This window comes from Rhinolophus ferrumequinum, chromosome 9 (assembly GCF_004115265.2).
Source record: "Rhinolophus ferrumequinum isolate MPI-CBG mRhiFer1 chromosome 9, mRhiFer1_v1.p, whole genome shotgun sequence".
NCBI classification, from domain to species: Eukaryota; Metazoa; Chordata; class Mammalia; order Chiroptera; family Rhinolophidae; genus Rhinolophus; species Rhinolophus ferrumequinum.
Genome location: NC_046292.1, coordinates 34,070,899 through 34,085,535, shown reverse-complemented (window position 1 = coordinate 34,085,535; position 14,637 = coordinate 34,070,899). Strand labels below are relative to the sequence as shown.

Genomic DNA, 14,637 nt, shown 5'->3' with positions numbered 1-14,637 from the left:
AATGAGTCCCCCAGCGATCGTGTGTGTTTGCATGTGTGTACGTGTTCCCCAGCCACACCCATACAACCTATACCACCTGGCCCTTGGTATCTCAACAGAAGCAAAGGAAGCAACTGGGTTAGTAGAAAGAACTAGACAGTCCAAGCCTTCCAGTTATCAGCTATGTGGCTTGAATATGTCATGTGTCCCCTCTGAGACTCAGTTTCCTCATCTTTAAAATGGGGGTAAAAATATCAGTCTCACTGTGCTGCTGAGATCCTTTAGATAAAGGGTCTAGCACAAAATTGGTCTAGAGTAACCCCTCGGTTCTTTTTCCTCCTCCCTAATACTCCGATCATGCCACCACACTCGTAACATCACCCCTCTCCTCTAACCAGAATGTTCTATTCCCTAGCCCACCACTCCCCTTCGTTTTCATCATTCTCCTTACTTGCGATGCAAGCAAGCCTCTTTTCATCTATACAAATCCTACTTTTCCTTCATGGCCTAATTCAAATATTCAAATGCTACTTCTCCCAGAAGGTGACACGACAACTCACTGACTTTGGGACTTCTACAATGCTATGTTACTCACCTGGCATTTAACTGCATTTTAACTAGTCAACTGAATAATTTGTATCTTATTCAGAAATTGAAATAGCCAGAGGTCAAGACTATATTCCTTCAATGCCTTACACATTACAGTACACACAGGAACCCAATGAATAATGGTGAGTTAACTTCAGTGCGTGTCATTATTGTTATATCACTGATGGTTGCACACACTGGGCTGTGAACACGTTCCATTGGGAATCTGACACGTAGTCACTCTCAATCAGCACCCACAATTTATGCAGAACAAGCTAAGAAGGTTATATTCTCTTAACATCAAGATGAAGAACTTTCCCGCATGCAAGGCCCTTTTTGGTACTGTCTTATTTCTGACCCTCTCTGAGAGTTCTCGAATTCCAGCTCTCTCCATCATTGTTTACAATTCCCCAAGTATGCCAAACATTAAGAGTCCAAGCCTTTGCATATGCTGTTCGCATTGTCTGAATTGCCCTTTCTTTCCTCGGCCGCCTTGTTGTACTTATCCTTAGAGAACAATGAAAACATCACCTCCTGGGAAAGACCTTTGCTGATCTCTCTCTTAAGCCTGATTTTCTTCTCTCTTAAGGTTGCTCTGCCTCCCACCCCCATTTGTTTCCCAAAGCACCCTATTTGTTTGCAAGCTCTCTGAGGACAAAACCCTGTACTGATTTCTCTGTGCTCTCCACTAGCCCGCTGGCCTGGACCATAGTAGGGCCTTTTGTTTTTAATGAATGCCATCTAGTATAGCAACTCGAATCCTGTAATGTGCTTCTATGATCCTGTGTGTATTTCCCCACTCTGGTAAGGGAATGCCCTGTTCTGAGCCATCTTAGTGTCTACCTTTTTCTTCTGGTTCTTTTCCATCACTCTGGACTGTCCTAAGCACTGCTGACCTCTGCATGGTCCTGAAATCTGCTTCCCTTCTTCTCCACTCCCCAAGACAATCACGTCTTTCAATCACCAAGGGTTACCTTCCAACCAACTAAAGCTGGGGTGGAGAAGATAACCTGGGAGTGAGAGGGAGTTGAGCACAGCTGGGGTAGGAGTTGGCGCTGGAAGTCAGATCAAGCCAGGTCCATTTGAAAGCACTAGTGTGATCAGTGGCCCAGGCAATGACTAGCCATGAGGGCAGCCCTCAGGCCCAGAGCAAAGCTTCTCCTTTGAGTGGGCAGAGCAGGGGAGCCCCTCATTGGCCTCTCCAAGAGACGCCTTTTTGCAGGACCAGGGGCTCCTGCATCTGCTCAAGAGGCAGACTTTGTTGGTTTAGTTCCGCTACAAGGCTTCTGTTCCTGCCTGGGCTGTTACAGCTTACAGATTCCTGGTACCCATCTGATTAAACAACTTAATTAAAATGCAATAAAAAGAAAGTGGGCCAGATGTGCCCGGGGAGAGGAGGCAGGCGTCTGAATCCAGTGCTTGACTTCTGAGCTCTGTTCTCTTTCCATCCTGCCTAAAGGCCACTGGGCAGACAGTGGCCGTGGAACTCTAAACTCTAGCGTTGGGTACAAAAGACCCTTAAGAGTTATCTGTTCCATGAGCTTGTTCATACTGTTGATAAGGAAACCGAGGTCTCGTGAGGACAAGTGAACCTCCCAAAGCTGCTCACTGAGATGTTATGAGAAGCACGATATGTCTCTAAGACTTCAGGACTCTTCATCTAGGGCTTCTCTCACCACAACATAAGGGGGAAAATTATTTGAAAACACTAAGTCCCTTGCTCTTGGGAAGCACTCTTCCCTGAGGCCCCCAATTTTTTTTTTGTAACAGTTTTATGGAAATGTTTTCAAGATTGATCCATATTACATCAGTACTTCATTCCTTTCTACGACCAAATAATATTCCGTCATATGAATATCCCACATTTTCCATCAGTTAACGGACATTTGGGTTGTTTCTCCCTTTCAGCTATTTTAAATAGTGCTACTGTCAGTATTTGTGCACAAGTTTCTGTGTGAACAGGTGTTTTCAATTCTCTTGGGTATGTCCCTAGGAGTAAAAAAACCTTGTTAAGAATATCAACAGCAATACTAGTGGAGATCCTAAAGCATTATGGCACACAATAACTCAGAGAATAGTGAGGATAGGAAGCTGGATGGCGAAAGAGAGACACAGAGAGTGTAATTATTTTGGCTCTGGTCACACAGCCACAGGATAGGGCCATAGAGGAGGAAATCATAGCTGGCATACATGACAATTATCCAACGAACATTTTATAATTTTAGGAAAAAAAGCTCTGGGACATTTTAAAAACCACACACACACATATTCACATGTACCATCACTTTAATTATATGGATCAGTTTTTAAGTTGATCCGGTCCTTTTTTTGTCTGCTATCTGCCTGTGTCTTCTAGTTACCCATGGAGACCATCACACTCCTTCTCAGTAGAACTGAATTCTCCTCCTACTTCCCAACTGTTTCACCTCATCTTTACCAAGTGGAGTAGTGGTACTGCAGGGAGTTTTGGAGCCTCAGTGAGCGGAGGGAGGCTATTTAAAGGATTTCTCTTTTGTTACAGCTGCAGTTCTCAGAGCTGTGTGTGGGAAACATGGAGCCACACTGTTCTCTCATACTGTCTGGGCACTCCAGCCTGCTCTGCATCCATCACCAGATGTGCACATGGCTAAGAGACTGAAGTTGCTCTGGACACCAAGCCAGTTGAACTCTATGAAATTGCCAAACATTTATTCATTTCTGATCTACAGAAATGGCAATCTCATGTGGTTCAATCTGCAGGTCTCTAGTCTTCCCACTGTGTTCCTCCCAAAGGCACAGAGCTTGTGCCCTGGAAGCCTTTCTGCCCCTCCAGCCCAACTGGTCTTCTTCTCCCAACTTTCACAGTGGCCATTCTCCAGCTGTGCTCAAAGGTGTGAGTGGGAGTAGTGGGAGAACACTGAGCTGTGAATCAGGAGACCTCTCCTCTTCCTGCCTGTCTCCCCATTGGTCTTCCTTCCTCCGACTTCCCCTCCAGTCCGTGCCTCCTAAAAGCACAGATCTGCTCCAGTCGTCCTCTTCTTCAAATCTTACAGTGGCTCCCCGTCACTTAGTACGTATGAAGTACAAACTCTGCAGCCTGACCAGGAGACACAACCTCAGCTTCTACTGCTGGCTTTTTTTTCTCCAGCCATGTCTAACTGCTTGCAGCCCCCTGCAGACACCTGTGCTCTCCCACTTCTATGCCTTGGCACCTGCTCTTCTTCCAACCTGGAAGAATTTGTGCACCTCATTCACTCAGCGACCTATGACTTATCCTTCAAGACCCCTCCCAGGAGTCTTCCCTGAGCTTCGGGGCTGTGTTAGGAGCCCTTCCTCTCTGTTCCCATTTCTCTGTGCTTCTGTCTCTCCTGGCAGTCATCATCTGTATTTTAATCATTTGCTGTGGGTCTGTCCCTGTCTGTCTCCATCTCCAGGCTGTGGGCTCCTGACAATTCTACCTAATTCACACTTCAGTCTCTGCTGTCAGGATAGTAGGAGTCAGCACACTCTTGCTTAACAGAACTCAGCAGCGGTGACTGTGACTTACTTCACCCATTTGCTGGAAATGATCCAGAAGTCTTCAGCCTTGCCCCTTGGCCTTCTCTAAGCTTCGTTTCCTCTTGGGAGCAGAAGGGGGTTGGTTTTAAGTTATATTTCAATTCTTATGGTCTAAGGAACTGTGATATGAATCCTTACTCTCCCAGAACCCTCAAAGGATCCCCTATGGTTCCAAGGAAACTGATGGGACAGGATTGTTTAAATGGAAAAGTTCCAAGGAATTTTGAGGAAGATTATTTTGATATTTTGTTTTAATTCAGTTAGTGTTTGCCGAGTACCTACTAAACACACGCCAGTGTTAGGCATAAAAGTGGCGGGATACAAAGTTGTAGATACCAGCTTCCCTGAATTCTTTTGAGTGCTGCCTTCCCAGTCAGTCTGGGAATGCCATTCCCGACCCTCTTGCTGTTCACTCCCGCCATGATCTGCGCATCAGATGCTTTGGGCGAGGATGGTCCATGTCCCCAAATTTGTAGCTGCCTGCCCAGTAAGCTTCCACCTCAGAGCCCATCAAGTTTGGCCAAGCGGGGCCTCGCCCCGGGCGCCCTCTGGCGGCCACGCGCGGAAGCTAAGGCCGGGCGGGGAGCAGGCGAAGGGGAAGGGGGAGGGATGGGGGAGGAGGAGGCGCAGTCAGGGGAGGAGAGGAAAAAGTTGCGCTGGGAAGTTTGGAAAGTTGGGAAGTGGCTGCTGCGGGCTTCGCCTCCCTCCGCGCGTGTGTGAGGGAGCGAGCGAGGGAGCAAGAGAGGAGCGAACGAGCGCCTGCCATGCCCATCAGACCCCGCCTCGCCGCGCCCGGGCGTGGAGCTCGCCCCGACTCCCTGCAGCCCGGCCCGGCGCGGCCCCGGCCCCCCGCCCTCCGCGCCCCGCGCCGGGTCCTCCCCTCCCCCCGCCCCGGCGGCCCCAGCCCCCCGCCCGGCCCGGCTCCGCGCCGCTCTCCCGCCCTCCTCTCTCCCTCCCTCCCGGCCGCGGAGCAGCATGGCGGAGCCCGGGCAGCGGCCGCGCGGCCGCCCGCCGCCCCTCTGAGCCCGGCTCAGGGGCAGCTGGGCACACAGACCCGACCCCCGTCCCCGCCGCGCCCGCCGGTGCACTTGTCCCACTGCGCGCCCCCTGGAGCGCGGCGCACCCCTGGGACCCTGTGCGCCCCAGGTCCCCACCATAATCCCGGGACCCCGCGCGCTGCGGGATCTTAGTACTGCCCCAGGAGCACCGCGCGCCCCTGGACCGGGACGCAGCTTCAGGACCTCCGCGCTCCCCGGATCCCCCTTGCGCTCTCAGAACCCCGGGGCTCCACCGACGGGGCTGTGCACCCTGGTGAGGGGCCCCGCCCCAGAGGGTTCCCCTCTTCCAACAGACGGAGCCCCACCCAGAAGGGACCCCCAGGTTCGACAGGGACATCCAGCCACGCCCCAGAGGGCTCCCAGCATCCTGCGGCTGGAGCCCGGTGCTCCAGAGGAACCTCCGTGCCCAGCTGGGGGCTCCCCGCCCCGCTGAGGCGGCGCCGCCCAGGAGGGTCCCCCGCGCCCCGCGGGCCCCAGCAGGATGCACGCCGCCCTGGCGGGGCCGCTGCTCGCCGCCCTCCTCGCCACTGCCCGCGCCCGCCCGCAGCCCCCAGACGGAGGACAGTGCCGGCCGCCCGGATCGGTGAGCGAGCGCCTGCCCGGCCACTCTCCCAGCCGCCCGGGCACTCCAGCCCCGTGGGGACGATGGTTTTGGGTCCTGCATTACGCACCCACATCAGCCCACCCGTTCCACCAACGCCTGCCGGGCTCTGCCTCAGGCGCCCTTCCCTAGCTTCTGCTGCCCGGGTTCCAGCTCGGTCCCGGGAGCCGAGATGGGCGCTCCCTCTCCCGCTCCTCCATACGCTGACGCTCTTGAGCTCTCCTCGACTTTCGTCCTGCTTGGACGTTTGTTTTCTCTCTGTGCCCCTTTGACTCACTTCTTTCTTACTTTTATCCTGTCTTTGCCCTTCTGGTCTCTCTCTGCCCACTCTGACTCCCTGTTTCTACCATTCCTGGCTCTCTTCTCTGACTTCCATCAGACCCTTCCTCTCTCTCATTCACACTCTTCCCGTCTCCTCTGCCCTTCCACTCAGACCTAAGGCAAACTTTCTCCCTGGTGCAGGTTCCCACTTTTCTCTCCCTGTCCAGCCCAGGCCCCAGCACCCACTCTTCCAAGCGCCTCTATTTCACAAAAAGGGGGAAGATTCCAGAGGAGAGGAAAAGGAAATGCCAGGACATGCTGGCCTAATATTTCCTTGGGGTTGTGTAATTATTGGTTCTCTTAATTTTCCTTCCAAACCAAGGAATCTCTTGGTTTCCCTCAGTATCCCTCCCTCGAAGTGTAAATTAATGCATTGAAAATAACCCTGAATTGGAGGCCCAGGGACCGGGAGACTTATGTAGGGTTCTCACTGCCTTCCCTGTAAGCAGAGAATTAGTTGACCTTGGGCAAGGTACACCTCCAGCCTCCTGACTTGGGCGGAAACAGGGAGCTCGGTGGCCTGCTGGGTGCTCAAAGCCAGTTTATCTCCAATATGCTGGGATTTACAATTGTTGGTTGTCACTAATGTAAGGTACTGTTCCCTCTACCCATCCTGAAACATACTTTTCATTATGCTAAAATGAATTAGAAAAAATGTTGAGTTGATCTAAAGCTTGCAGGTGCTAAGTGGGCAGGCAGGGGTTTCTCTCTGGATGGAAAGTGACTTTGCCTGAGAGAAATGACAGTTGCTTTCTCGTGCCCCTTAACCCCTGGCCCTAAACTGGATCTAGAGAAATGAGCCCTGCTTCCTAGCCCCTCCTTTACCCCTACACACACCCTTGTCAGAGCTTAGGTCGTAGAAGATGACAGAGATTTGCGGTTAGAGACCAGGTGCACCTATATAGGGGAGCAGCCTGGAAAGCACCCAGAATGTGTACATTTTGGGGGGCTAATTCTATAGAATCCTCCCTTCCCAAACCAGGTCCTGAGACTTCACTTAGCCTGCAGCTTTTAAAGCACTTTCTCATCTGTGGTTTCAGCTGGTCGAGCAGAGTAGCTGACACCCAGACCTGCCCTCCAAAAAGAAAACTGTATCCACCCTGATGAATGGGAAGTCGCTGTTTAAATAGGTGTGCTATTTTTAATAGGTGTTCTGCTTTCAAAGTGCTCTTGGCATGTATCTTCTAATGGTCGGATTTAAAAGTTATATGACTTCCTCCCTTCTTGCCAGAGCAGGACTCTCGCCCCCTCTCCTCTTCCTCCATGAAACACCACTGGTGAAGGTTTGGCTTGGCCGAGCATGAATATTCTCAGGTGGTGTGGCTGACCTTGGCACTCACGGTGAGAGCCAATCCTAATGAGAGCTTCCTTCATTGCCCCTTCCTCTGTGCCTGGCACTGCGCTGAGGGCTTATTTACAGATGTTGTGTCTCTTCATCCTCCCGTCAATCCCTGAGGTAGCTTCTCGCTGTCCCCCACCCCCATTTTACAGATGGGGAAACTGGGTCTGTGGGAAGTGAAACAGTGTGCTCAAGATCACACCGCTAAGACAAGGCAAAGCCAAGATTTGCCTGTGTGTCTTTCAGCTTCCAAAGCCCTTGCTCTTTTCCATGGCCCCATGTAGGTCTCTGCCTTCCATCCCTACCTCCTTCTGCCCTTCTGTGTTAACCGTGGTTTACGTTGCTGTGTCAGCCTCACTGCCTTCCTTCTCCTCTTCCCCTGCAGCAAAGGGACCTCAACTCCTTCCTGTGGACTATTCGGCGTGACCCCCCGGCCTACCTGTTTGGCACCATCCATGTCCCCTACACCCGCGTCTGGGACTTCATCCCCGACAACTCCAAGGCGGCCTTCCAGGCCAGCGCCCGTGTGTATTTTGAACTGGACCTGACAGACCCCTATACCATCTCAGCGCTGGCCAGCTGCCAGCTGCTGCCACATGGGGAGAACCTGCAGGACGTCCTGCCCCACGAGCTCTACTGGCGCCTAAAGCGCCACCTGGACTATGTGAAGCTGATGATGCCCTCCTGGATGACCCCTGCACAGCGGGGCAAGGGGCTCTATGCCGACTACCTGTTCAACGCCATCGCTGGCAACTGGGAGCGCAAGAGGCCGGTGTGGGTGATGCTGATGGTGAACTCACTCACGGAGACTGACGTGCGCTCCAGGGGTGTGCCTGTGCTGGACCTCTACCTGGCCCAGCAGGCCGAGAAGATGAAGAAGAGCACTGGTGCTGTGGAGCGGGTAGAGGAGCAGTGCCATCCGCTCAATGGGCTCAACTTCTCCCAGGTAGGCACTTGGCACCCAGCCCCAAAGCTGGGGAGCCCCCGCGCGCTTCGTCCTCATCTCTGTCTTCCTCCTCCAGCTACCGGAACCCTGTCTTTCCCCTAAAGGGAGAGGGTATTTGGGGCTGTGGGGTGGCTCTCTGGCTGCTTTTGGGGGGCTATGAAGGCACACTGGAATGTGCTGGAATTGGGGTTAAGAGTTTGGGTGTTTGCTTCCCTCTCAGGGGTGTTACCTGTGGATATACACTCGCCACCTGCCGTGCTTGCCTGAGCAGAAAGAATTTCCCTTGGAGCATCACAGGGATGAAAACAAAAAGAGGGAGCTGCAAGTTTGCGGCAGATGCCCTGGGTCTTAAGAGCAGGAGGCTGTCCTGAGGCTGTTGTGTGAGCACATCCAGGCAGCAGTGTATGCGGAGAACACAGACAGGGAGACATGCTGCCTGAGGCAGGGGGCCAGGGCAGGTGTAGTGAGTGGACCTGGTGTCCGTGGTTGCTGTTTGACGTTCACCGCTGCTGAATTTCCCAGCTCTTTGCAAAGCTCCAGGCGACCCTCAGATGGCCTCCCTAGGCTGAGAGAGAGCCAGCCAGGATAGTTTTGGGGTTAATAATTTCAGAGAAATGTGTTCACTTAAAGGTTGACAGTTCTAATTTCTGAACCTGGGAATGGGGGCAGGGAGAAGGGCAGAGCTTAGGAGGTTTAAAGTCTCTGGCTGCCAGAGACCTGCTCCAGCAAAATGGCATTAAAAGCCCTGTCTCCATGGGTAGAGGTCACTTGCAACTCACTGGCCCCAAACTCAATTCTGAGGCCCTGGGAACAATGAGTTCACATCTGTCTCTTGAGAACAGGCTGTCAGTCCTGGGATGGGGCTCGTGGCTCCTGCAAGGAGGCCCCAAGACGGTGCTTGGGCCTGATGCCTCAGTGAGGACTGAGGCGTGGCCCCTGCGGCAAGCTCCCCCATTAAGGAGACAGTCCCATAAATTGGCCTGGCTAGAAGCTCTACCACTGGGACCAGAACTGCTTGCTGCCCCTGAGACGTTGCCCTTCACCAGGGCAACAGCAGCAGAAACGGATCCCCCTTCGGAGATCTCTGGCCTTTGTTTTTCCAGGGGAAATGCAATATTGTCCCCAGGGAGGTAAGAAGCTAGATTGATTTGCCGGCCAAATGAAAGGCGGGTTTGTCGGTTCTCCTGCTGGCTCTCCCATAATTGTGGAGCCCTTACCCAGAGAGCCCTGGTGGCAGGAATATTGGGGCAGTTAGTCACGCCCCGCAGGGTTCTGACTACGCCTGACTCCTTCTCCATGGGGGAAAATCCTGTGCATTCTCTGGCCCAGCGCTGATTCTTCTGAACGTACCGGCTGTCGGCTGTCTCCCTCTGAAGTGACTTTTCCCTTGCCAGCCCCGAGAGCTGATATTATCTGCGTGGGGCTCCCCAGCGCTCACCGCCCATCTCATTTTGGAGGCAGGCTTGTGGGAGGCCTCTCTGTTCGGAGGCCTTGCATCTGGCCTCGATATCTTTTTTAGGCTGGGGAGGTGGGGGATCCACCATCACTCTCAACACCCTCATTGTACCAACCACAGAGGAATCTGTGAGAGCTGAAGGGAGCACACACAACCTCTGGTTAAACAGCCCCTGGCTTTAATCTGTCTCTCTTAAAACAACAAAACTATCTTTCTTCGGGGTCTGGAAACATTGCTATTCAACCAAATGACGGCTTTGGTAGGTTGAAAACATTTGCTGGAAAGTGTGTGAGGTTATGTTTTAGGAAAAGTTCCTGAGAGCCATTCATCGGCCAGCGAGGAGCCCGCTGACAGTCTCCAAAGCCCATGTTTGAAGATCAAACAGACTCAAATCTCTGGCTTCAAAAATGCTCCCACTCCATCACCAGCCTGGGCCCACTCTTACAATTGTTCTTGGGTCCAGCTCCTTGAGAGGGCTTCAGGAAGCAAGTCCCAAACAAAACAAAACAGGTCCCCTTTTGGTTCCCTAATCTCCACACTCTTCACCACCTGCCAGAGAGTCTGACCCCACCAATTTGTCCTGTTATCATTTTGGAACAAAGTGATGAAATCTCTCCTCCATCCCTGGGGGCAGCCGTGGGCTAAATGGGAAGGGAGGGATTCCAGAGCCTGGGTGGATGGGGTTGTTAGGGATCCCCCACCCCAAAGTCAGAAATGCAACAGCCTCCTCAGTAAAACTGTATGCGCGCGTGCACAGTTTGATATGAACATCTGTGATGCATTATTGTACCGAAATATCTGTTAAGTGCATCAGATTTTTATTTTTTCTTTCCTCTCAGCATTACTGTTATTGCAAAATATTTGGGGGGGTAGCAATGAGAGAGGAGGGTGGGAAATAGAAGGCTTAAAAGAGAGTGCCTTTTTGTTAAGACCTGGGAAATTCATTTTTATTTGAGTATTTCTCAAATTTTTCTATTTTCTTTGCAAGTGGAGAGAGGAAGCTTACATTTTGGGACTCCGTGGGTTGGAGGAACCATTGAAAAGTTTCTTCCACCTTTGCACAGCTTGGGTGATTGGGGCTCATTGACTCTGGTCTCTGATTTTAATATAAACTGAGGGTGCTAGACCCAATATAACCATGAGTTTGCTGTGTGACCTTGGGCAAGTCAGTTCTCTTTGGGTCTTGTTTTTTCCATCTGTGAAATGAGACACCAGGATTAGGTCATCCTCCGAGCCCCTTCCAGCCCTGACATTCCATGGGACGTTTATAATCAACTCCACGTGCCTGGTACCCTGCAGGAAGCAGAGTGTGCTGTTCCATTTTGTTGGATTCTCATAACCCTGTAGTTTTCTAAGGTGGGCTACTCAGAAAGGTTGGGTGACTTGACCAAGGTCACATGGCTAATAAGGAACAGAGCAGGTCTGCCTGACTCTAAATGAAGGATGAGGTCTTTCTGCCACCCCGTGCTGACTAGGTATTTCGTGTCTTCCTGCAATCCTTCCTTCAGTCTTTCCTTCTATTTCTTTCTCCCCTTTAGGACTTGAGCACTTAAAAGTTCACTTCTTGGAGAATTTATACTCATGGAGAAATTATTTCCTTTGGCTCTGGGGCTGGAGTGGGCATGGTGAAGGCAGACCCTCTAAAGGTTTCCCTGATGTGTTACAGGCAGCTCAGCATGGTGGGCCAAGAGAGAAGAGACTTGCTCTAGATTTCAGTCCCAACTCTGGCTCTAAAGCAAATGACTTGTGTATAACTTTGGTGTTCCTATCTATCAAACTGGGCAGCAGTGACCAGCCTTTCACAATTGACCTGCTTCTGTGAGGACATGAGAAGACACTATGTGTGGGAGGTTATTGAGTGGGTAAAATGACTACTTAGATATAAATCCTGTGCTTGGAAAAGAGTCTGGACTCCAGGACAGAGAAAGAAAGAGAACGGAAGCTCCTCTCTGCCTGTGGGCACCTCTCGGCAGCCATGTCCACTGTCCATCCTTTGTTGGACAGGGTAAAGCTGAACTAGTAAGGGGTGGTAGTGGCCCCTGCCCTCAGGGGCCTGGTGATGCCTGAGCCTTGACTCCAGATCTTGTGACAATCTTGGGACCTGCAGATCCCGATCAGCTCTGTGTGCTCCCTCCAGGGACTGGTACCAGCTGCCTGCCACTAACTTGCTGGGCTGATGAGGAGACCGCCTTCTCCCTCTAGGGGGCCTCAGTCCTCCCCCACCCATATGGTGGAGGGCACTGGATTGTCATCTAGACCTCTCAGTTTTGTGGTTTCTGAAGCATAATGAGAAACCGAGGACCCTGCCGTCCCGTACGTTGCTTGCTTTAACAAACATGCGACATCACTCATCCAGTGTGTGCAGAGTCTGAACACTTGGGCACAGCTGCCAAGGCTGTCTGAAATGTTTGTAAAATTCTACAGCCCTCTTCCTAGGGAGTCAGAAACCACAAAATTATCATTTATTGAGCTCTGTCTCTGTACAGGGTGCTGCGTTAGACCTCATAAGTACATCATCTCTAAACCTCACGGAAATGTAACAAGACATATCATCATATCTCTTTCACAGACAATAAATTGAGGCTTAAAAAGGTTAAGTCACTTGGCTGTGATTACACAGCCAGGCCAGGCAGACTTAGGATTGAAACTCAGGTGTGTCAGAAGCTACGTCCATGCTTTTCAGGCATCTGAGAGATGACGTGACTTTTGTTTTCAATGGTCAGAATGCAGGATCTGGCGATAGTAAGTGTGCGTGTTGGAGTAGTGGGGGATCACCATCTCTTGTTTAAAAAGTTAAAATATATGTCTATAGAGAAATAATTCAAAAGTGCTCACCCTGATTTTCTCCGCGCTTATAAATTGGATCTGAAGGTGATTCTAAAATAAGAATTCCCAAAGACATCCTCAGCTTTCCAAGGGACCGTTGTGAAGATGGCACCCCTGACACAGGCTAAGCAGGCCCAGTTGAATAAAGAAGGATCTCCTTGGTTTATAGTCAGAGCTCTTATATCTGTACCCTAGAGGGCCAGCACATGTTATTAGGTGCTCAATACGTATTTGGAGAATGAATGAATGGTCAGAAACCATGATGTGACCATCCTTGCTTCCCTTCCTTCCACCATCTGCAGAGAGACTGCATAAGCCACAGTGAGGGGCCCCCTCCTTGAACTTTAATAGCTCCTACAAGGACACGAAATGTGGAAATCATCAAGTGGGTCGTTCAACTACAAAGCAAGCTCTAGCCCTGATCCATTCCTACCTTGCCTGGGACTATGGGCTGGTCCTTTTCCCTCTTCAGGCCGAGGTTGCCCCCTTTGTCCCACGGGAGTATTGGCCAGATGATTCCCAGGGCTGGCTCAGCTACGACTTCTGTGGTGCTAGTCTTTGGCCCCCATGTATGAGAGGTCCCAGGCCACCCTGAGATGTTGAGCCTCAGTTCTCCACAGCTGGGAGGGGCTGGCAGGCTTGTGTTTGTCGGGCTGCTGCTGACACCTACTTGTGCGGGAAGCCTGTTGGTTCCGCTGGGTGATCCTGCTGCCTCTCACTGCCAGTCTGCAGAGCAGAGAGAGCCCAGCCTGTCTCGGCACAGTCCGCTGGACACCTGCCCAGCCTGGGAGCCTTTCCTTCATTGGGACTCCGCTTGCTCACTCACTTCCTTACTCGTTCAGGCACAGTGTCTTAGTATCTGTCGGGCCAGGGCAATGCTGGGAGCAGAGACCTGGGAACAGCCCGGGTTTTTTTCCTGCAGAGAGTTCACTGCCTAGACAGGGAGAGTGGGTGTCATTAGTCCTTTTGTACAGCTGTGGAAGCTGAGGCACAAAGCACCTATGCATTAGGCTCTCCTGTGTCCTGGTTCTCTACACCTCACGTGGAGAGCCTGTTCTCCCTTTCTCTTTTCTCTTTCCATCAGACATTCCCATCTTTCAGAACTCATCTCTTATTTCCAGTCCTCTAAAAATGGCCATTCCGGAGTCTTCCGCCTTCTCTGAGCCTTCATGGCAGCCACAGCAGCACCCACCTGTGGTTCCTTGGGTCCACAGCACTAGTCCCTACTGGTGGCTTCCCATAAGATTTATGTGCCCTCCCGAGTGAAGGGATCAGACACCTCCCCCCAGGCAGCGGGGTACCCCTAAAGACCTCAGACCAGGCTAAGCCCTTTTCTCCCCAGAAGTCACCCACAGAATGAGAGCCCCTCAGTCAGGGTTGGATCAAAATACAGGCTAGCCTACTGTGTACTGTGTAACTCCAGCTCCTGGACTGGGAAATAGGCTTCCTCTGGCCCTACCTCCACCCTGTGCTCTGCAGCCTGCCACACCCACTGTGTCTCCCACACCAGCTATATCTGTTCAGCTATATCTGTGACATGGTGTGGAAGTCCCTCTGGGGACTCCCTAGCATTGACCCCCTAGGCATATGTATTTTCAGAGTCTTTCTGTGCCCAGAGAGCTGTTTACAAAGTGCCCCTGCTGACATGGCAGACTCTGTCCAATTTCTCCGATCTGGTTAACTCAGACTTTAACATTTAATAAAATAACACAGTGTGATGGGATGAACACAGAAATAGATGCACAGGATGGCGTAGGTACCTCTGTTGAAGGAGAATGAGGCCATGAAGCCAGAGGTGACCAAGATGTCACGAAATAGCCTAGTCTCAAAATCAGAAGTTCACAGCATGCAATCTTCCAGACTGACAGAATCTCCGAATCCTAAGCTAGGACTTGGAGGCCCAGGGAATCTAAGAATGGTGAAATCTTAGAACGTTAGGCTCAGAGGCATTTTTGGACTCGAAGAAATCTTCACGTTGTGAAATCC

General features: G+C 51.6%; 1 protein-coding gene across 3 annotated transcripts in view; it reads left to right on the top strand.

Annotated features, from left to right (window-relative positions):
* Positions 1 to 5,623: 5,623 nt before the first annotated feature.
* The window catches only part of TRABD2B (TraB domain containing 2B), a 228,622-nt gene continuing 219,608 nt past the window's right edge, over positions 5,624 to 14,637 (top strand). For all 3 annotated transcript variants that reach the window (XM_033115446.1, XM_033115445.1, XM_033115444.1), the window contains exons 1-2: positions 5,624 to 5,745; positions 7,809 to 8,369. In XM_033115446.1, coding sequence (XP_032971337.1) covers positions 5,644 to 5,745; positions 7,809 to 8,369 — 663 coding nt within the window. In that variant the 5' untranslated portion in view covers positions 5,624 to 5,643. The remainder of the gene's footprint in view (positions 5,746 to 7,808; positions 8,370 to 14,637) is intronic.